This window comes from Corvus hawaiiensis, chromosome 1 (assembly GCF_020740725.1).
Source record: "Corvus hawaiiensis isolate bCorHaw1 chromosome 1, bCorHaw1.pri.cur, whole genome shotgun sequence".
Taxonomy (NCBI): Eukaryota; Metazoa; Chordata; class Aves; order Passeriformes; family Corvidae; genus Corvus; species Corvus hawaiiensis.
The window spans coordinates 52,440,477-52,463,668 of NC_063213.1; the positions used below are offsets into that span (position 1 = coordinate 52,440,477).

The window sequence follows — 23,192 nt, forward strand, 5'->3', positions numbered from 1 at the left end:
TCACACACGAGCTTATCAGAAGCTCCGTGCAGAGCCTCCAGTGGAGGCCCACAGGATGGGCTTGGCAGTAGCAGCTGTGGCCAGGGGCAGAGTCCCAGTGCCACCCAGACACAGCTGCAGCAGGATGCAACCCAATGCTGTGATTCAAATCAGGAGCAGGAGGTTGCTATCTAATTGTCAACCTGTGCTCTTTCCAAAAGAGTTATACATGTAAAATATGTGCTGCATCAGAGCCAGTGTGACAAGTCTGTACAAGGAAGTAAAAAACCAGATAGAGGATTGTTTGGTTGGGTTTTTTCCCCCTTCAAAAACCTCCAGTACATTGGGTGCCACCTCCTCTACTTCTGAACACAGCCACATCTGTACTCACAGGCACAGGAAAAAAGGTCTTTGCAAGCATATGGACAGTCCACCCAAAGGGGTCACCACAGCCAGCATGACCATGGCCTGGTAGCTCAGCACCTGTTTTGCTGCTCAGGCAGTAACCAGTTATGACCACACTGAATGTAAGCACCACAAAAAATAATTGCACACCTGCATGCACCATTGGCTTTACTTCCTGAACCTAATCTGGAGCACAAGACAATATCTTGGCTGTACATAGTCCATTTTATTGACGGACTGCTTTGAGACCCTGCTTCCCTCTTCCTTCTTTTTAGAACCAATGGAAAAAGCTTAATTTAGGACACAAATGTCAAGTGACAATGCTTTTATTAGTATGTGGCCTGGGAAATTTTTTTCCACTCTACTTTGATCAGCTCATTGGTATCTGAAATATGGGGGTTTTAAGTAAATGGTTTAACTTTGTAAACATACAAGGAAAGGGCTCACTGGGGTTACTAGAGGCTAGGTGCATACAATCTTGAAATAGCAGAAGTATGCAAAGCAGTGTGCTTGGCCCCTGCATCAACATGTAATTTGCTACATTTCTTACTTTCAACCCACAGTAATCCTATGTCTTTCCTTGTTTGGTGCTGTCCCAGATGGATGCTCATTCCTCACACAGAGCAGATAGTGTGCCTCAGGTATGAGGCATGCTGTTAATTCAGTCACTGTACAGCTAACTCAATAAAGCAAACATTTAGTTCTTGGAAAAGTATTCTCAGATGATTCATTATCTCAGACTCTAATGACCAATTAACTTAACACTGCTTGGATAAGGAAGGAAGGAAAAGCTATAAATTGGCCTACTATAGCCTTTATCTGTATTCCTAGTGTCAGCCTAATCCAATTTAGGTCCTGAGGCGCAAAAACTTTTAATTCAGAGCTATGTCAGCAACTGGTTTGCACATTACAATACCTGTATGAGCTGGTCTGGCTCACTCCCTTCTTCCACAGTAATTAATTTAGACCTTCCATTTCGCTCATTGTCCCGAATGCCAACAGCAACCTGAGTAGCCTTCAGCCGCTCGTATTTATTGCATGATGAGCCACACCACTGATAGATTTCCTGAAATAATGAAGAGAACACACACATTAGCAATAGGACTCAACACAACAAAATTATAAAATTATCCTACTGGATCTAAATCACCAGAACATCAGTGAATCTAGATCTTTCAGAAATGCTTTCTAGAAGTCACGTAGATATTTGCAGTATCTATGACACAGTTTCAAACTGCACCAGGAGAGATATACATTGGATATTAGGAGAAATTTCTTCGCAGAAAGGGTGAATAAACATTGGAACGGGCTACCCAGGGAGGTGGTGGAGTCACACCCCTGGAGGTGTTTAAGAAAAGATTGCATGTGGCACTCAGTGCTGTGGTCTGGTTGACAGGGTGGTGTTCAGTTGAAGGTTGGACTCAGTGACCTCAGAGGTCTTTTCCAACATATTTCATTCTGTGATGCTGTAATATGCAAGATGTTTACATAATATAATTTAGCTTCCACATACTAGGAGATCACTTGAGCTGAGCTCACAATAGTCAGAGTTTTGGTTTGACTTAGTTTCATCCCAATTACAGATACAGCTTCAGCTAATTAAAGAACCAGAAAATCCTAAATTTGCTACTGCAAGTTTTACATGTGTCAGCTCCTCTTCTATGGTACTTCAGCAGTGCTGGTACTCATCTGTGTCAAGAAACAAATTAATTTCAAAATCTCAAGGCATATCCTGGTTGTATGTGTTACTCAAAAGTACAGTTAGACCTTTCAATCCAGTTTTTATTTGCTGACCCTTTGCAGAATGCAGCATGTTCCCGAGGCTCCTCTCAGGAAGGAGAGCCACCAGAACCAGCCTAAGACAGGTCACCTGATTCAGCCATACAGACCAAGGACACCCATTGGCAACTCCCATTATTCATCCAGAACTTGAAGCACTTCAGAATGAAGAATTTAGATTTCAGTCTTGATGAAAATTACTAACAAAAGGCAGAACATAAGGGATGTTAGAGGCTGGGCTGGAAGGAGCCAGTCCAAGGAAATTATTCATCTTGGCTGGTTGCTTCCACCATGTTCTCTTGGAAGAAGGTAATTTGATTCTTCACATGATTCTATCAAATAGCTTAAATAGTACAGCAATAAAGGTATACAGTCATTTTCAACTTTTAAAAAGGTTGAATTGGTTTGTGCTCATCTGCAATGCAAATTTTAATCAGAGGCATCACTGAATAAATTACTGGGGCTTAGTTGTTTTATGCTGTATGTACAACTGTATAAAACTTAGATTTGAGATGAAAATCTGTTCCATTAAAAAAAAAAATCTAGCTCTTTCTGCTGACCACTGTTGGTCTTTAACAGTACTTGGAATGGTGGGTTGAGACAAGTGAGGGATGAAGCACAGCTTCTCATTGCTAGCAGATGCAAATTTTTAGAAGACAGCTAACATTGATGGCATCTGCATGCAAAACAGTGCTAGGAACTTCCAACAGTTACTTTTCACCAGTTTGGACACAAAAAAACCCACAATGAGATCTCAGTGATCTCACTGTGCCCTTCCAACCTCCCTTCCCCTCAAAAGCATCTCTTCAAAGACAAAGTTTTAAGCTTCATCAGGATTACACCACAGATTCACAGAACTGTATCCCTTTCAACTTGCACATGTCATGCAACAAAAGCTGTGAGTTTTCAGCTTGCCTTTAACAACTTGACTGTAGGCTTAAGTAAAAAAAAATGCTTCTAAGTTCTGGTTTAAATACTGACAGTTTACCAAGTGTCCAGAATCTGGAGACATAGCTGGCATCAGGTCTCAACCTTATCTTAAATCCAACTTTCTACATTTCCCCAGGAAAACAAAATGTCTGTTCATACGTAGGGAAATAATTTCCTAGAGAACTGAATGTGTAGAAAGTAAAACATTCCAATCTGAGCAGATTTTTTAATACATTTGTAATTGCCATGCACAGCTTCAGCCATTTTCTTCCAAATTCATGCAGACTTTCCACAACACAGACTCCTTAGCATCATTCTCATCTTGGCCTACATCCTACTAATTGAGCTGATTTGCAGCTATGTGAGGAAACAGGAGTCACGAAGTATAGCAGCAATAAATGGGAATTCTTTATTTCCCATATTCTATAGACGAAATAAGGAAGAGAAAGAAGTCATAAAATAGAGAACTAGAGGAAGAGGTAAGGCATCTATTGCCTTATCTCAGTGTTGATGCAGCAATTGGTGGAGATTGCTTGTTCAGAAAGGTTAAAAGTGCAGCTTCAGTTGTACCCATCGGCCTTCTCTTGGTTTTTGCTAACTGGTGATGGAACCTCAAACAAGTAGTTGCATCTACAAAATAAATATTTTTGCTGTACTGACCACAAAGGATATTGTGAGACTTAAATTGCCACTGCAAATTACGAAGACCTTTACTTCTTGGACAATAAATTCACATTTTCTTTTCCTAGTATCTCCTAAAGGCCCCACTACACCCAAGTTACTCCACATTCACAGTTTATTCTCCCTGTCTGACTAAACCAAGCTCTCCTACAGTCCACAGGCTCTAGGCTTCAAATGAGCCTGAGGAAGGAGAAGGATCTTTAAAAATCTCCAGTAATGGATTTCAGATTTTTAAATTTGAAGGTTTCATTATTTTCCTCATGGAGTCCATGTTCCACGTTTTCTTCTCCGCATAAACCACCACTTGAATCAACAAGTAGTGTCTGAAAACATTCTTGATCTGGAGATTCACAAGCTCCATCGTACACGGTTATTTAAAAAACACATATTGTAAAAGCTAGAGAAATAAGAATCTGATTCTTTTTTATCACTAGAGAATAAAGACACTATTCTTTATTAAAAGCCTGAAAGTAAAACTTCATGTACTGTATAATCAAATAGAAGGAAGTGAGCAGCCACAAGTCATGAAAGTGTCCTGAAGTATACAATATTGTCATATTTTTACTATGATCACTAAAATATCTTAAGCATTCAGTGCTAGAAGCTTTCAGGACCTTGGATTTAGTTAATTTTCCCTTCTGAACTATAATAATCTCATTTTCAATGTATCTAATTTTGAGGCCTCACAGTAGAGAAGCCGAATATCTACAAGTTTGCCTTCCTGATAACTTATCCATTTCATCCTCTAGGTAGATTGGGTTTCTCAACAATTTAAAGCCGCAAAAAGGTTTTTAGAAGTTAAAGCCGCTTCTTGAGAAGGCTAATATTTAGATATGGATTTACCTGAAATACAGTCATGTAGTTATCTAACCATGTCCAACAAATCATTTAGCTTTTGGGACATATTTTATTAATTATGTATTTCTTTTTTAGACATATAAAGTGCTCAACTATGGGCAAAATATGATATTTAGCTTTAGCTCACTCACTACTTTCACAATTTCCTAGCTGTACTACACCTTCACTATTTTTAGGCTTGTTTTGCTAACTTTATTTTGAATTGGCAGGTTGACAAAAAATGTTTCCATTAAAATAAAAACAGACTTCAAGTGTTCACTCCTCTCAAAATAAAAGAGCTTCATTCATCAGTAATTCCTGAGCCAAGCCCAGTTTATTTTCAGAAGTTTGCACTAGGAGTATTTATTTTTTTAAATCTCTTAAAGAGAATTCTGAGAGAGATGCCCTATATTAATGTTTGTTGCTATCAATATGGTTATCAGATCACAGTGGGACAATTAACAACTGAGGGCAAGAAAATGTTATAATGAATAATCACAATGACCACCCCAGAGCTCCTGAGTGGGCTTGGGAAGGCAGGCTGGCTCTGTGCCATGCACACTGTCATCAGAACAAGGTCTCCCCACAAATGCACATTTTGGGGACACAGTTTGGTCTTTTAGCCATACAGTGTCAGAATTCACTGCTCTTACTCCTAATAGCTTCTGGCCTGCAGAGTGACCTTGTGCAAGTCACATGAGACTTCTACAGCACATTAAAAATGACCCAGCATTTAGCTTCTATACAGAAGTTGTGCATCAGGATGATTATGCATGGCTCATGTGTAACCCTGAGCAAGAGCACCTTGGCACTTTTTCCTGTATGGAAGGGGACTGTGAAAGCACACCTCCTGCTTCCTGCTCCAGCCCCAAATGGCATGCAGTGCAAGAGAAGGAAAAAAAAACAAAAAAAATCACTTATTTCAGAAGTGACATAAAAAACGATTTTTCCCTTCTAAACTATAGCCACCTCTGCATTCAACTGGCAGCCTCCTTAGTCTGGAGGCGAATGAAAATATACTCTCTTTTCTGCATCTTTTGTGGTCATTTCTGTGGATCATAGCCAGGACAATAACAGCAAAAGCCAAGAAGCTTAAATCCATGAAGAAGTTTTTCTCTAGTTAAACATGCCCTAAACATGTGTTTTAAACCTATAAGTCTGTTGCAATACCTACTAATCTCCAGGCCCCTACTGTAATTGCTGATTTGCATTCTCTTACATGAAGAGACAGTTAAAAGCTAAATAAATTAAATAGGTTTCAAAACTCTAATTTGAAACAAGTTTGTGGTGAAACTTCAATTTAGGTGGAAAATAACAGTGAAATGTTTGTCTCATTAACTTTAAAATATTGAAATAAACTTTAAGCTTTCATTAAGGAAATAATTTAAGTCAAGTATCACAAGCTGGTATGCCTCTATTCTTTGGAGGCCCTGATACACCTTAAACCTGCCCACCTTTGCCCACATATACAGCAGAACACTCTCTCAGAATGTAACTGCACCTCAGTTAAAAAAAAGACCACTTTTGGCTGAGAGACAGCTAAAATCTATAGTGTGTACCTTTTCATCTTGTCATGATGCAAGTTATGCTGACTCAATGTCTGTCAGTCAGGATGTCTTTCGTTTCTCTAAACCACACCATTTGGTGCAGCAGAGGTACAGCTCTAATGCAGAGGGACTCAAAGCAAGAAAACTCTTCAACTAAATCTGCTCACTCCTGTGAAATGCCATACTACATTCTCCTTACCCCCACAACTCAGACTAAAGGGCTGAAAGCAAGAAAAGAATGGTTGTAAAAGTTATAATTGCCTTAATTCCTCTTTTCCCTTTGGCTTAGCTGCTGCTGTTCAGAAGCAGATCAGAGCCTGGGCAAATAACCACATCACAGAATGCCACTGCAGTGGTTTCACAGCAGGTAGAAGAAAGGCTGATGCGGCTTGTAAGGAAAGGTGGGTCAGGAGGAGAGCAGCTGTGATGTAGGGGTCCCCAAAGGAGCCAGCACTCCTAGTACTCACCTCCTGAGGGAAGTAGAGGAAAAAGCCCAGCAACACTAGAGGCAGATGGAACATACATGTATATTGGCAAAGCTTTATAAATATCTTATCATGATATTATCAAAATAATTGGCAGGCATTCAGCTGAGACTCTTCATGGTCATTAGTGAACAGCTGCTCTGATAAGGCACAAGTTCCTTTTAGCTAAAACTCTACTTTGTTAAAAGTCTAGTCCTGTAATTAAACTTAATATGTTTAAAGGAGAAATGACAACACAAAATAGAAATAAACTTGGAAAAAGTTCATATATGAACTGCAAACAACAGAAATACTTCTAATGCCTTTAATTTTAACTATCTGTAAAACAGTGGCATATTACATTGGTATTTGTATTTCAAACACCAAGTTTTTGGAAATAAAACAGGGAGCCCTAAAGCAAGAGTGTGGAGCTTTTTAAAAAAATTTTTTTTTAAGTATAGAAAAGTGCTAAATCAAGGAAACAAAGTCCACATGATGGGGAAAATAACTGAACAAAAATAGCTAGAATGCAGCTCTTTTCTGTCAGTTCATTGACATTCAGGCTGTTTTTTAGGAACTAATAATATGTATTAAGAAGAATGTTTGGATTCAACTGGATTAATGTAGACCTCCGAAGGCATTTTTCTCCTTAAGTTATTCAATGTTTTTATTTCTTGAGTGTTGAATTCTTGATAGAGGCAGAGAAAAAATCTCTCTCATTTCACATATCCATCAAATCTACCTTTTACATTTGTTGAAACTGTAATACAGTGAACCATTGAAAGTTGTGGAGTTTTGATAATCCAAAACAAACTTCAAATTCATTCAGTCAGAATACCTCTGAGGCCACCATGAGCCTGGCCCTAGTAAAATTACAATAGTGTCTTTGTAACCAGTCTTTGGAGTCTCCCACTTGACTCAAATGGAACAAATTTTCAGACTAAAAATAACTCAGATATAGCACAGTCATGCACTCAGTACCTTCATGTTTCCTCTCCCACCTGTTTTGCTAGTATGCACTAGGAATAGCCCTTGCTATACCACAGTGGATTAAGGCATTAATACCAGGATGATCTTAATTCTAAACAACAGCAGCTCAAGCAGCAAAACATCTGGATTTCCTACAACATCAGGAAGTAAACTAACTTAACTGAATCCTTGTGGATACATATATGTCCAGTTCACCTGGAGCTTAAAGGATGACCTCTGGTTCAGCTACTCTTCTGTGTGCAAGTGGGGGTGAGGGGAAATTTTCCAGTCCATAGAGTATGAAGAAAAAAAATCCATACTCTGAATACTTTAACTGAAGGCGGGGGTGGGAGGGTGGGGTGGGGGGGAAAGGACTTCCTTTTGTTTTTCTCCATCTGATGACTTTGAGACTATAGCAACTTCCAGAATGCTGGCATTTACCCTGCTGGAGTAACTGGTTCACAGAATTATAGAAAAATTAAGATGCTTGCTTATCAAGATACACATTGTATAGATAGAACAATATTTTAATGCTGTTAATAAGTCTATAAAGTTAATAAAGAACCAAAGCACTTTAGTTCTTCAAGCTCAGCTACTTCTTTGGCAGCTCCCTGCTACAGCATGAGCAATAGTTTAACTCTCAGTGGGGGAAACTGGGGAAGAGGTTATTTGTAGGAGAAACATGTGCATGGAAAAACAACATGAGTCAGTTGTTAGAGCCAGGGAAAGCAACTAGAAACATACAGTGATAAAATGCAAGAATCCACTCTTCCAGCCCTATTTATACCTTAACAGTGACTTTATTAAAGCAATTAATATGTCTGTTGTGAACTGCTTTATCCAATGGAAGAGAAGAAAAGAAGCTAAAAGAGATAGTGAGGGAAGAAGATTACAGAAGCCTCCAAGACAACTGTGCTTAAGGTTGCAATGTGATGCTGAATCATACCTCGTGGTCTTAATCATAAAGCAAGTATCTGTTCTCTTGCTCTTTAAAAAGCAGAAGTTACTTTTCTTTTTGTAAACATAATTTAATCTATACCAAGTTAACAGTTGTTATGAAAAGCAGCTGTCATAAAAAGCCAGCCTTTTTGCCTGATGTATTTCTTCTAGTGTCTTTGTTGCACAGCAGCAGTTTTTCTTCTTTTGACCTGCTTATTATGCCAGATATTCTAGTAGGAACATGCTGACAGATACATGAGAACTCTGTTCAGTCTCATACTTTTGAGTTCTAACTTCATAATTTTCATTTGGATTCATGAAGCCCTTGAGAATTATACGCATTGATTGCTAGATAGCACAAGGTGTTTCTAAGAACATTGCGGGTTCTTAAATTTCAAACCAGCAACCTCTTAGCTGTTTATAAATCAGTTTATAACCACCATTATGGGAACAGGAAGAATGGACAACTGAGTACAGTTTACCTTCAATTTTCATTTAGCTTGAGCTATAGTTATCACTTCACCCATCTGCACTCTTCCTTTGGGAGAAGGGTAATGTTCTGTCTGCAGAACTTTTATTGTACTGACAAAACTTTCCAGCTGCAATCAGGCCCAAGCTCAAACCTCAGTGGTAGTTATCACACATCGTCCTTCACCCCCTTATTTTAACAATTGTCTCTTAATTTCTTCAAGGTGGCTGAGCAGTGCGCATCCCTCTGCCTGCCCTCTGCAGTCGCCTAGCTCATGGCACTGCTGCTGTCTCCCATTAAGAGATTAATCAGACAATCAAGCCTTACATTTCACAGAGCTCTATCCAAACACACGCACAGAGGATATTTTTGCTGGTCACTAAGGATACAACTTCAGACAGCCTTCATACAGCAGGGCTTCCCATAATGAGTTGGGAAGGTTTCAATAAAATCAGCTGATCAATTCACGTTGCTTTATTTCATTGTTATTCCCATTACTTCTGCTGCATGTTTTGATAACTACCCAAATTATTAACAGATCTCAACATTCCAATTTTGTATATCACCAGTATACGCCAATATTTCACAATACTGACCAGTTTCCTTCCCACTTTAAACCAAGAAAATTGACAAAAGATGACAAAAAGATATGAAAGACTTTAGCACATCTTATCAGAAATACACACATATACAGTATATTTACATATGCATTGAGATAAAAACTAAAATAGCCTGGAAAACTGTATGTACATGATTCATTAAATGCCACAGTGATTCATCCTTTTCCTTGCCTTCTGTGATCACTTTCCATGCCCTCTCCTGCTCTTTGCTGTTTTGAGAATTGTCTTGGTGATGAAGGAAGAAAATGGGTTGTGCCTAAGGGGAGGTGGCTGGAGGATGGGGTGAAACAGAGAGAGCTGCATCTGGAGGTAAAGAGGAGCACAGAGCAAGGTGAGGCAGTTTAAGGCCACCAAGAACTGTCAAACCCATCCTGGTGCCTCTCAGGTGGGATACCAGCAATAGCTCAGGACAGGATTGGAAGGGTCTTGAGGGGAAGCCGTATGAGGAGCAGCTGAGTTCACTTGGTCTCTTCAGCCTGGAGAAGAGGACGCTGAGGGAAGACCTCATTGCAGTTAAAACTTCCTCATGAGGGAAAAGGAGGGGCAGGTACTGATTGATTCTTTCTGGTGTCCAGTGACAGGACCTGTGGGAGTGGCTTGAAGTTGTATCAGGGGGGTTTAGGCTGGGTATTAGAAAAATGTTCTTCATCCAGATGGTGGTTGGGCACTGGAATGGGCTCCTCAGGGAAGTGGTCACAGCACCAAGCCTGACAGAGTTCAAGAAACATCTGGACAATGCTCTCAGGCACATGATGTGACTCTCGGGGCTGTTCTGTGCAGAGCTAAGAGTTTGACTTTATGATCCTTGTGGGTCCCTTCCAACTTAACATATTCTGTGATTGTGTGGCAGAAGATAACAGCTCCTGGAAGGCCTTGAGCAGAGCTACACCAGGACAAGATGCACTGAGCAGCACCCGACAAAGCAAGGTGTGCTCTACTCCAGGCCTTTCAGCAACAGCCCTGCTCTTGTCTTGCCTGCCCCAAAGGCTCCCTTACAGAGAGGTTCCCAGGTTCATCAAAGAGGTGTTGTGGAAATCCCATGTAGAAAAAAACCCCAACTTAAATTAGGGTCTGGCATGCCAACACTCTCTTGACTCAGTCACTGTACAGGAAGATCAGTACAGTCACAGCTCTCAGTTCAGAGTGTTACAGAAGACTGCTTGACTAAAAGGTCTTCACACATTACCAACAGATAATAACTCCCCTCATATCACAGACAGTGCTTTCTCTGCCTTTTGCATCTATTTTCCAGCCAAGAGAGTTCAAAGGAGGCAAGATGAGACCTGGGCATGGTATTTGAAGTGCTGTAAATGTGGTTTAGTAACAAATCAGCCAAGGTCCTGTGTGGGTTGTGCACACTGGATACGGCCCCATGGGATCCCAACCACTTTTAAGAGAGGGGTCAGGAGACAGGCAGTTACAACACTATTTTTTAATCTTATTTTTAGCCAAGGTTTGAGTCCAATACCTTAGAAGACTGGATCAAGATAGAATAACCTTCATTCAGGATCAGGCTGAACAGGGCTCAGAGTAACCTGAACTTGTTGAAGACATCCCCGCTCATTGCAGGGGGAATTGATCTAGATGACCTTTAAAGGTCCCTTCCAACCAAAACTATTCTATGATCTAGGTATAGATAAACATCAGAACAGAGATAAACATCAGAACATGAACTGTAAATATGTGAACCTAGCTGGAAATGCACACACATACTTTTTGCTTAAAGCATTATCCCTATCAAGGAAACCCTAGCGATTAGTAATGATTTTATTCCTAATCATTATTACCTTTCATAATTTCCCCTTATCTGTTCAAACCATGAGTTTAAAATACTGCAGTAATTGAACTCCATGAGAAAAGTGAAACAATTTTTTATTATATTAGGTAAGTGGCTTGATAAAATATAACAGGAAATGAACAGCACAAGCAATTTTTCAATGCCATAGAGACCATCCTTCTGGTTAGCTAAGAGACTGGGGAAAGTAAATCTTGGAAATTCATCTTATTTGATACACTACAGTAATTTGATATTAAAATCACTGACCATAAGCTCATTATTTTATGAAATTACTGCCCATTATTCTTGGACAATGAGTCTGTAGTGCTCTGCAATAAATCCCAAGACTCAAAAGCAATCCTATTTAAGATTAATTTTATTTCAGCTGTTAAGCAAGGGAATCTACTTTAGCCAAAATACTTTTCTTTCTTCAAAGGAACCTTAAATTCAATTAAGAGCTCCTGTAAAGACTCATAAAGCCTCGCCCATTTACAATGGGCCTCTAGTCATGGAAAATTTCAATCTGAAGTACAGTTATTTCAGCTTGAAATATAGCTCTTAGAAAACTTGAGCAAGATTTCTCCTGTGACATTGTATTTTCTATCACTCCCATTTATTTAGAGGTACTTCACTAGACTTGTATATCTTAATCCTGAACTATGGCACATATGGCCTTTTCATCTCCCACAAGCACGGTCTGGTTTATATAATAACCTACGACTATGAATATCTAGATGCTAAAACACTTTTTTCCTTAACTTGTCAGTACATCTAAGAAAACCCTTCTCCCTTACCAAATGACATGACAAGACCAAGACCTGTCTTAGTCATGTGATTTGACTGACATTTCCCATAGAATGGCAAAAAAAAAAAAAAAAAAGGGTTCTAGATATTGTTCACACCTAGTCTTTCTCCCTACAAAGGCACATTGTTGCACTGCTGCTTGACCTCCGTCTTGTCAAACAGCGGATCAGAAGCCAGTGACCTTACACTAAAAAAAGTAAAAGGCTCCCAATGTACATTCAGTATCAGGTAAAGACTATAAAGCCATATTACCTTTAAATTGCTTGGTGACAGCACTCTCACTGAAAGGGATGGGCCCCAAGTGATACATGTAAAACTGCAATACACCCATAGTGCATTTCATCAGTGTCACTGCCACACCTGCAGTGTGGCCTGAGTCATTACTCAAGGCCATCTGGGTAACTGCAGCACAGTAAGGGTCAGGACAAGTGGAATTCATGGAGTACACCCAGTTCCACATCATGTCCATGGGAGGTTAACTCCAGAAAACTCAAGCCCGATCACAGCCTTACTGTAAAAGCAGCATTTTCTAGCAATGTTTAGTTCCAAACCTTGCATCTCCCATGGGTTAACTCTGAAAGGGAATAGATGATTTGAGTTTTCTATGCAAAGTGGCAAAATTGAGAGATTACTTTGGATATTGATCGCCAGGGTATTCCAGATGATTAAACCATATTGACATATGAGGACTAGGATAATATTCAAAAAACACTATTTGATGTTCCATCTGAAGGCTGTGAAGCATAATAAAAATCAAAGACATTTTGGTATCAAGTAGCTATACTGATTACCTTCAACTGTCACACTAGGGGCCGCTTTTCAGAGGAAAAAGCCAAATGAACACCGTAAATTCAGATGAGCCCATTTTTCAATAGGTCAGGAGAACACTGAAATCTTGAAGCAGCTGACCTCTTCCTTGTGAAGCAGTACAGTTAAAATCAACTGCAGATAAGCTATTTCCTTTCACATGCTTTCCATTACATGTGAGCATATCAGGCATGGGAACAATTTCAAATTGGTAACTAGCATCTAATTAGTGTGGTCTACATCCCAGCTGCTTCTCTTGGTATCAGAAAGTCTTAGCATGTACTCTGAGGTGACAGTACTAAACTTTAAGTCATTTGAAACAAGCAAAATTGTCTTATCTGTCAATATTCTTCTGTGCTGTCTTTACTTGTTTTCAGCAGAAAGCCTTGAAGCATGGCATTGCTTCTCGAGTGATCTCTTGAAATACTCAAGTAGTTTTATAACCACTTTTGCATTTATTTCTTTAGGGTCAACTGTCACTATCAAAGTTTGATGACTATGAAGAAATGCTCTTAAGAGAATGGTTGAATCTGTGTTCTGCTCTGAGCACTAGCACTGATCCCATTCATCTGGTAGAGACTGCAAAATTCAAACTGGACTTATAGTGAGCTGTTTAAGCTCTTCAAACACTAGTAGTGAAAAATCACAATGCCTTGAATGGGAAAGAGAACTGTTTCTTGATGGATAATCTGTTGTACACTCCAGGAAACATTTAGGGCAGTCTGAAACATTTCAAGTGGTGTGACACTAAAACTAATTCTCTAAAGTAGATTCTTTCTGCTGGTTCACATGAGTGACAAAATCAGTTTTGCATTTTAGGGGATAACTCAAACCTTAGAAGGGATGCAACTTTTACTTCTCAGTGTTTTGCTCTAGAAAATACTCACATTTCCGAGGTCAATAATGAAACAATCTCCTTTGTTGAAGCTGGTCCAAGCCAGGGGGACTTCTGTGGCTCTTACAACTCTCCGGCCCTTGATATGCAGCAGCCTCTGGGCACTCAGATCATTAGTAATGACATGATTAAATCCAGAGGCAACACCACCTGCCTGAATAAAACAAAACAAAGCAGCCAGCTTTATTTTCAGTTTGATTTCTGCAAAGTTACTTTTTTTTTTTTTTGGCTACAGATGAGGAGCTAGCAGTGGAAAAAATAGTTTATGCAGTGAGAAGCAAGCCAAAGTAATGTACTGTTTAAGAGTGCTGACCACAGACCAGACAGACACCACTGCTGCTGAACTGGCAGGTGTGAACACTTAGCCAAGGGAACAGAAGTCACCCTCCTTCAAAGGCTTTTCAGATAAACAGGGAAAGTGAAAGCACAGAATTTACAGCACTCTCCAGCCACTGTCAGAGGATGAAGTAATACTGAACCCCATTGTCAGGACAAAAGTCAAGGACAGAGGAAAAGCAGAGAAATATGGAGCTCCTTTTGAAGTTTTCCAAACTTGAATCTCAGAGGTCCGGGTGGTTTTAGTCCCTGGTTACATGTAGATGGACGGACAATTCCACAGCAGCTCTGTAATTTTATGGAAGGAATATTTGCAACTTCAGAGTGAACCTGGCAAGGAGTACCACACTAGGAGAAGTGAGAGCAAACTGTTGATCTGTGAGTGTAAATGTAAGCATAATCCTGTAAACTGGCTTGGATGTCTGCCTCTTTGAGGCAGCATTCTCCCTTCCTCTGGGAGAACCAGACCTTGGGTTGGAAGAGAAACTGGCTCTTGAAATGACAAAGAAAAAAATTAAAACATAAAAGTTTGGGCATGTCACTGCCAACATCACTTATGCAGACATAAAACCTTGGTTGTGTAGACAGTGAGAAGTTATAAACCTTCATAATGGGGAAAAAAAGGCTGAATGAGCCATGGCTCCCAGAACTTCTACTATGGAGACATTCTCAGGAGATACATTACTTTATTCTTAAAAAAACCCCACATATGTTTAAAAAAAAAGTTACCTTTCAGTTACTCAGCTTCTGGAAGTGACACAAGGACACTGACATTACACCTTTCCAAAAGATAAAATTTTTCAAAAATGTGTTTGGGAGATTGTAACTGCAGTAGGACTGCAAAAGCAACATTTTTAGATCCAAGTGAGCTTCTGGTCTTTTCCACTCTCTGCATGTTTCTAACCACTTGAGCACACTGGGTTCTGCATTTGAACACAATTATTCAGTCTACAAGACAGAAATTATTTCTGTGAGATTTAACACCTCCCAGACACAGAGAGTCCCTACTGTGAGCTCTCTTAGACACACAAGTATGAAATTTCAGGACAGCTTTATTTTGTGGGAAAAAACATTGGGAAAGATTTTCCTATATCAGAAAAGGCACTGACAAACAAGCTGCTGCTTTCTGTACAAACTCTGGGACTCCTACAGTTTAAGATGGGTGATTCAGATCTAAACCCACAAAGCATTGAGAAACTATTTTAAAAATCTCCATTTACAAAGAAAACCATTTGATTTTTATGTGGGGAAAAATGTTAAAATTTCATGTATGAATGTATTTTGACAGACTCTTTACCTTGTATTTAATTCCTCCTTTGAAGTAACCCACAAACTCAGTAGACTCATATCCTTGAATTTCTCTACTCTGCACAGGCTTTCCTCCTAAATAGTCATCCATTTGAACAGCAAAGATAGCTGCAGCTGTGCTTTCATCCTGGGTGCATTCTTTCCCTGAAATAAGAGGAAATATGTCAATAAAGCATAAATATAATTTTGAATTCTGTTGGAGAAATTATTTCTGCAACAATTGGGCTCTGCCTGCAGCAGGTTGTATAACCCATGTTTATGTGGCAACAAAGCACTGAATCATAAGCTTGTTCACCACCAAATAACATGATCTTCCAGGCCATTTTTTGACTACTTGCAGAACTGCATTCATAAGGAAAAAAGAGTGAAAAGTAGTGAAGTTCATCTTCTCTTAGAATCTTCAAACAAAAGAATAATTTAATTGAGTTTAGCACGGCAAGTGTCAGCCATAATGATTTTTGGATTTTGAGCTGAAGTTCAAAGAAAGAAAGGTCATGTCTGGATGGTAAACCATATATTTATGCTAAGAACAACTCACCAAGCCAAAAAGCTGAAATAATTCAAAAGCAGTCCTCTTGACACTATAATGCAAGCAAGATATTTTGCCTGGTACAGCTGGGAGAAAGCAAAGCAGCTTTGGGACTCAGATATCTGCTTCATGAGGTCACACTTTGTTTTGTACCTTATAGACATTAGCCTCTTCCCAGGACTGTGGCAAAATAGCCTCTTGACGTTGTGTGCTGATGCCTGTACATGCTGAAAACAGGCTGTATATTAAACCAAAGCTTTTAATGAGTGCCCATACATTTTTGATGAACATTTTCAGCAGTTTTAATTGTTTCAAGGAAAGCACAAATAGAATCAAGTCTAAAAAACCAGGCTTCTCAGTAACTATAGAAGAATAAGGAATCCTTCCATTTAGCCCTCAATCACTCCATGACAGAAGAACTTGCTATGTTCCAACATGCTTCCTCAGACCTGGGTACCACCTTAAAGTTGGTTTTGGAGGTTTTAGGGGTGTTTTGTTTCTTTTTCTAAATAGGGGTATTCATATCCATTAAGACTAGATCCTTCTAAATTATTACTTGCAATTGCATTAACAGGGTTCAGGGTTAAAGAAAATGGTTTTTGAACAGAGATAAGAACTACTATCAGACTTGGTCTCATAGCTGTTACGCAATAAAATACTCGGTAAAACTCCATTAAAAAAAAAAATCAAGACAGCACCAGTCCAAGCATAAGTTATTCAAGCTTGCATGAAAACCAGATTTACCTTACAGTCTAAGGCACAAACAGCTATGAGTAAGCCAGAGCATAAAGTAAAAAGAATAAGTTTTTACCAAACTAGATCCTGGTTCACATGGACAGATCTTATGACTTCATCTCTGGGAACAAGGGTTAAAAAATAGTTAAAAGACACCATGAATGATTTTATTAAAGATACTAAGTGGGGTATAGCCAATCTCATTCCCACAAGTAGTCTCATGCTGGCACAGTGCATGCTGTTTGCACCAGTGACAGTTTCAAGTCCAGACAGCTCCCTTAGGATTAGTTCAGCTACCAAGGCATCCCTCAAGTGCCAATAGAGACAACTGAGCCAGGATGTCTGGGCAACCTCAAAAATGGGTACAGCTGCAGTGACACAGATCCACACTGATTGCCTGCCCATGCCAACAGTGTTGATACACCCAGGTTAGCTTGCTCAGAAATTATCCAACGTCAACAGCCTGTCAGTGTATGTGAGACACTGGCTTTCCCACAGGAAGCTTCAGCATAGCAGAACAACTGTGTGGGGTCACTTTACCCATAGAATGCCAGTCACAGCTCAAGACTCAGTACATCGAGGTCACAGACCATCATTCCATGGTCTAGACCTTCTTTTAATCCCTTGGGTGTGCCTAAGCAAGGAATTAGGAGGACCTTTACCACTATGTCATTGGAAAATTTGATGTTGGGGGTCTTTTTTGCTGGTCAGAATCCATTCACACTCACAGCCACTGTATGCATCTGCCACAATAACATACTACAGATGACTGGCAGGAGTAGGACTGTGTCACCAAATGGCAAGGCCCTTGTTCTTCAGTGTTTCCCCCATCACAAGAATTCTTTCTTTACATCCCAAAGTCTGAGTGATAGTCACTGCTGCAGCTGTCCAGAGACACTTACGGGAAGTCCTCAGAAAGACCCTATTGTGATCTTCTGGCCCACAGGTTATACAATCTTTGCTTACAAGGGAAAAGTTTGGTGCATGAAATAGCACTGTGAATCAGTTAAAAATACCAAAATGATTCTATGGTTCTTACCCTGGCTGTGACTGGCCCTCCCTACACACCTTGTTTGAAGTTCTGGTCTCCTGTTTCTATTAAGTGTGCAGCAGTGTTTGAGATTTTACCACCCTGCTGCTGAAGTATCTTGCAAGCAGGAAGGGGTTTGCCAGCAGTGAGCCTCCCTGCTGTCACCTTGCCAGCTGCACAACAACAGTGGGTGCCCAGATCACCCGAAGCCATTTAGAGTATCTGGATAGCACCGCATCAGCACAAAATGTGCATCAATGTGAACAACTAAAGCTCTTCAGCCACCAGCAATGAGGTTTTAATTGCTGCAAATGTCAGTCACTGGTCTACCTTCCCTTCCCAAAAGCTGCAAACAGTCCTTACATCATGTCCTTGTGATGTGTCTACTAGACCTTCACTAAGACATGAGTAGTTCCATCTTCATTAACAAAGGTCTACACAGCCAAACCCTGCCACTAATTAGCAGCACTACTCACAGAAAAGCCTCTGCCAGGAATTCATTTACACTGCCATCTATGATTATACTCTTACCAGAGACAGACACTATGTGCTTGCCAGCTGGAAAACTCCTAACACATGCAGAACTCAAGGCTCAAACATTTATGCAGAAACAATCCCAGCTTTATCTGCAATTATTTTTCAGTGCATGCAAAAGTACAATGAGAACTACAGCAACTCAAGCATATTAATGTTAATACACCTATCGTTATTTGTATTCATTGAGATGATTGCCTACAAACACAAACTTGTTGGCAAAACAAGAAAAAAGTATTAGGTTTCAGGCAGCTAAACAGTAACCACTGTGGCAGGATGACTCTATGGCCAGATGGGGAAGTCACAAGAAATCTCCAGGAGATGAGGAAGTCACGCAGAACACATCCTTGTGTCAGACTTCAGTTTTTATGTAAAGTGTGCTAGTCAAGGTGGAAGGCAAAAGACATCAGCTCGGTTCCAATGCCAGCAGGCCGTCAGATTGATATTAAAGAAGTTTTAAAGAAAACCTGGTGCCTTTGCACGTGATCTCTGTATCATCAGAAAGCAAGATTAATCTAGCTGAAAAAGACAACACCCAGACACTAATCAGGGCAACAAGACCACAGGGAGATGCCCAAGAGGAAATTTTGATCCAGATGGAAACAAAGGCAAGAAAACTCTTCACGTGAGTGAAGGCAGGATTTCACTCCAGAATCTCTGTCGAGTGCAGCCAAGATTTGACTTAAACACTTCAGCGCTTTTCCAAACTAACAAGACGAAGAGAGCAAGCTTTCACCTTTCTGCCATACCCCACTGTCCCACCACTTAGTCCCTCAGCATCGCAAGGGATGACGCTTGGCATCACCCTGATCCTTGGCGGCAGCCCTACTCCTGCCTCCACCTCGAGTATCTCCGCTTGGAAGCCGCGCACCCGCAGCCCTACTGAGAAGGGCGGGGAAGCCTGCCGCGGTTCCCTGGAGCCCGGCAAGCCCTTCAGCAGCAGGGTGGGCACTGCGGGCTCCCCCCGGCCCGCCCGCGGCTCCCCGCGCTCCTACCGAGCCAGTAGTGCAGGCGGTAGGCGACGCTGGCCCCGCGGCGCTCCGTGCGCAGCACCAGGTACGCGTCCCCCACGAAGAAGTCGCCGTGGCGGCTCGGGGGCACGGGCACCAGCTCCAGCCGCTCGATGCGCCACACCTGCAGCCCGCTCTGCTGCCCGGCCTCGGCGAACGCCGGCGGGGGCCGCTCGGGAGCCATGGCTGGAAGCGGAGAATCCGCGGGGCCCCCGCGCCGCCTGTTTATAGCGCTGCGCGTGGGGCGGAGCGGGGCCGGCCCCGGGCGGGTGCGAAGGGATGCGTCTGTCCCACCCCTTCCAGCGGCTGAGCCGCCGGTTACTTTTTCGTTTCTAACACTCTGTAAAACAAGCTCACCCAGAATCCCTTTTGCTTCTGTGCCCAGCGCCGTAGCACGGCGTTATAAAAAAATCAGCCACCCTCACTGCAAACAGAGGAAGTTTCACTATTCTAAAATAATAGGAGAAAACCCCATAAAGGACAAGAAAGAAAAGTACAAGTGGGCTAATCCAGTGTCTGCGGATGTTGTAGCACTGTTCGGTTGGCTTCTATAATTATCACATCTGCCTTGTTTGTGTGAACTGCTCATACCAGAGTACAAAGAGTTCCTACAGCTTGCACTTGCGGCAGAGCGCTTTTTCATCCCCGGCTGGAATGGCAGCGTACAGCTCTCATTCACCCAGTAATCTCATTTCTTTTGTTCAATATTGATAGGAATCTTTCCGGGGGGGAGAAAAATCTTTTTGAAGATTCCAGATGAAGCCCAGAATTTATATAAATTTCCCTTTCTCAGAAAATTTAAAGAGTTATGCTGGTGTTTTTCCAAAACTATGCAGCAGCCCAAAAGGTTTAAACCCACATCCCGCTTGTCTGTCTCCTTTATAAATGTTTGGTACATCAACATGACAATTGCAGTTTTCATTGCAATATGAAAATTACAGCAAATCACTGTTTGCCATCTGATATTGATGGACAGTACATCAGTCTGGGTACAATACAGGTAGACACAGTGCAAGCTGTCAGTATATCAAAAGATAAATTTCAGAAAGGGTTTTGTTTAGCTTCATCATCTTATCCACCTGGATGAGTTTTGAAGCTCATCATTTCCCCACTGGGTTGCTTTATCAAGTTAATACAAGAAGAGTGCAAGTATCCACCCGCAGGCAGATCAGAGCTTCCTCAGCAAGTGGGAGAGGCACTGCAAAATGCAACAAAGCAGCTGGAGAGCATCTTTGCAGGCAAAAAAAAAAAAAAAAAAAAAAAAGCACACCACAACTAAGAAATTTGTGTAACTATCTTACCATCTTCTCTTTATACCTTCTTGAGGAAAAAAATGACCTTACACTGTGTGTACCCACTATCATCTCCCATTTTGGTGGGCACCCTACCATCAGTTTGCCAGACAGACGTGCACAGGCACCCTTCTGCTTTATCCTCACTGTTTAAGAAAGTGAGCTGCATGTGCTCTGTTTTGTCTAAGGTCCAGCTGAACATGGTGCATCTTCAGAAGTTCATGGCCAAGTATTTTATCCCTCATTCTCCAAGGGTTGTAGTAAGCCTGTTTGATAAACAATATAATTCCCAAATAAAATACCTTTCTCAAGATGTTCATCATGTGAAGAAGGAAAAAAAATTAAGGAAGAGTATCCAAAAAATTCCAGCAGTTTCAGTTTCAATATGGTATCAGAAATATTTTGAAATATTCAAAAGTGATTTGTTAAATTTGCCTTCCCATTTATGCCAATTGTTCTTCTGCTTACTCACTTAATTACACTAAGCAGTTTTTCTAATTGCATGCCTTTTTGCATTGCTGAGCATTAGTTTGCTTCAGCCAGTGAGGGTAGAACTTACCACATACTCTGTAATTGTAGGGGTTTACTATTTCTTCTGAAGTTGTCCCGGTGAACTCGCTTTGCAATTGTGCTGCCTTGCCCATACAGGAGCTCAAACCAGTGCAGTGTTATGCAGCCTCATGTCTCCTACAAGTTCTACTTGTCTTGCCAAGATAAAATTGTTCATGCACAGATTGCACAGGACAGGTTTGTTAAATTTATATCTCCTTATTACAGCTTTAAATTTTAAATCTACAGGCTGCTGTAAGTGGAATGCCTCTTGCTGGCATGGGATGCATGCTAATGCTGTTTAGCATTGACCATTCCCAGTATCACACACCAGTGGACAAAGGTTAAAGACACAAGAGCAGTTTAATTGTTTTGTCTCAGTGTCTGTGGCACTACTCAGACACAAAGGATGTTAGTACTGACAGCAGAGCTTTCTCACGCCTGAGTTGGTCTTACTAGGATTATGTAATCACTTACTGGCTGCTGGAAAAGAAAACCTTGGATTGAAGTTTGTATTTTAAGTGCCAGGATACTTGTTTGTACTCTTCAATGTAATTTTTGACTGTTTGCAAATCTTGCTTTTGCAATCTCACTTCTAATGAAAGTTGGACTGTCTTCTATCTTGATCCATCCATTTTTTGTAGCAAAAGCAAAAGCTAACATTGTTAATGTAACAGATTTTCATAAAATTTCAAATAATTAAAAACTTTCTAACATCGTTAATCAAAAGTAAAATTTTGGAGAAACAAAAGAGAAGTATCTTAGAAGTTGCACATTTAGAAAGAATATTTATACTTAGTTTTTATGTGCTTTTGCACGTCCTTTGACATAGTAATTGAAGTGGAGAGGACTAAAAGTAACATTGTTTTTGTGACTCAGAAGTCAATTACTACGCTCATTAGAAATTGCACTGTAATGGAATTTTAGACTACCTTAAGGTTTCAAATAATTTTTTTCTAATTTACTACGGATTATATCTTGCTGGTAAACTGTGGCTTTCCCAGAAGGATGGCAAAGGCCTAGCACTGTTTTAGCTTTGTAGTAGCAAGGAGAAATAATTTTGCTTCACACCCTTTCCTCTGGGGGAAGGGCGGATACAGCAGTTGTCTGCTGTCACAGCCCAGGAACACAGTTATGGGGTAAAGATGCAGCTTTCTGCCTGCTCAACTGCGCTGTTTGAGGTATGGCCATCTTTAAATGCCTGTCTTGTTCCCAAGTCCTGAGAGATCACACAGGACTGTTGGAAGATGTTCATGCTCCTCATCTAGTCCTTGAAAAAGCAGATTCAAATGTATTGAATTTAAAGCTTTGGCATGACTCAGAGAATTCAAGGATTTATGAAGAACTTTGCCATTTAATTTTGCTCACTTATTTCCTGAGTATTTTGTTATATTGAATAAGGGATCTTTTTCCCTCAAAGTATTGTTGTCATAGACTGCATATATGCAGGGCTCATGTGTGTACACCACAATACCATAATGCAATGTCCTGAGTTCTGACTTTTGTCCCAGTCAGCAGAAAGGTTCACAAAAACACAGGGTGGTGTTTCCAGCTGACATACACAAGGAATCCAAAAAGGGTCCCAGAAGTTAAGCCCCAGCATCTTTCCCAGCAGGAATAACTTTCAGTCCATACAAACTCTAAGGTTTAAGCCCTTCTACAAAACCTGTATTACAGTTCCAGGAGCTCACAATGGAAGGAATGAAAAGGAATGTGGGGAGAGAATATTTTCAAATATCACACGTATTTCCTTCTACAAAGCTTATTTCTTCTTCACCACAACTGGCAAATACCCTCCTGACCTCTATAACCCTACCTAAATAAGGAGATTACAAAAGTTTAGTTTTGCCTCGTTTCACATGACGAAGTTTGCTGTATGCAGAGTATGTGTCTCAAAAGCACACTCTTGTCCAAAGAGTCACAGAAGTCAACCTCTCTTCTCATTTGTTCTGTTGCTGAATTAAGAA

The 23,192-nt window shown here is 40.6% G+C and overlaps 1 protein-coding gene across 2 annotated transcripts in view; it reads right to left on the minus strand.

The window, feature by feature from the left end:
• Positions 1 to 23,192, minus strand: part of SCIN (scinderin) — a 73,225-nt gene that overhangs the window by 29,941 nt on the left and 20,092 nt on the right. The window contains exons 1-4 of one of the 2 annotated variants that reach the window (XM_048304539.1): positions 19,370 to 19,597; positions 15,536 to 15,690; positions 13,895 to 14,056; positions 1,301 to 1,450 (exon numbers count right to left, since the gene is read on the minus strand). In XM_048304539.1, coding sequence (XP_048160496.1) covers positions 1,301 to 1,450; positions 13,895 to 14,056; positions 15,536 to 15,690; positions 19,370 to 19,568 — 666 coding nt within the window. In that variant the 5' untranslated portion in view covers positions 19,569 to 19,597. Of the gene's footprint in view, positions 1 to 1,300; positions 1,451 to 13,894; positions 14,057 to 15,535; positions 15,691 to 19,369; positions 19,598 to 23,192 lie in introns of those variants that run through there. The other variant, XM_048304549.1, reaches the window with a different exon arrangement.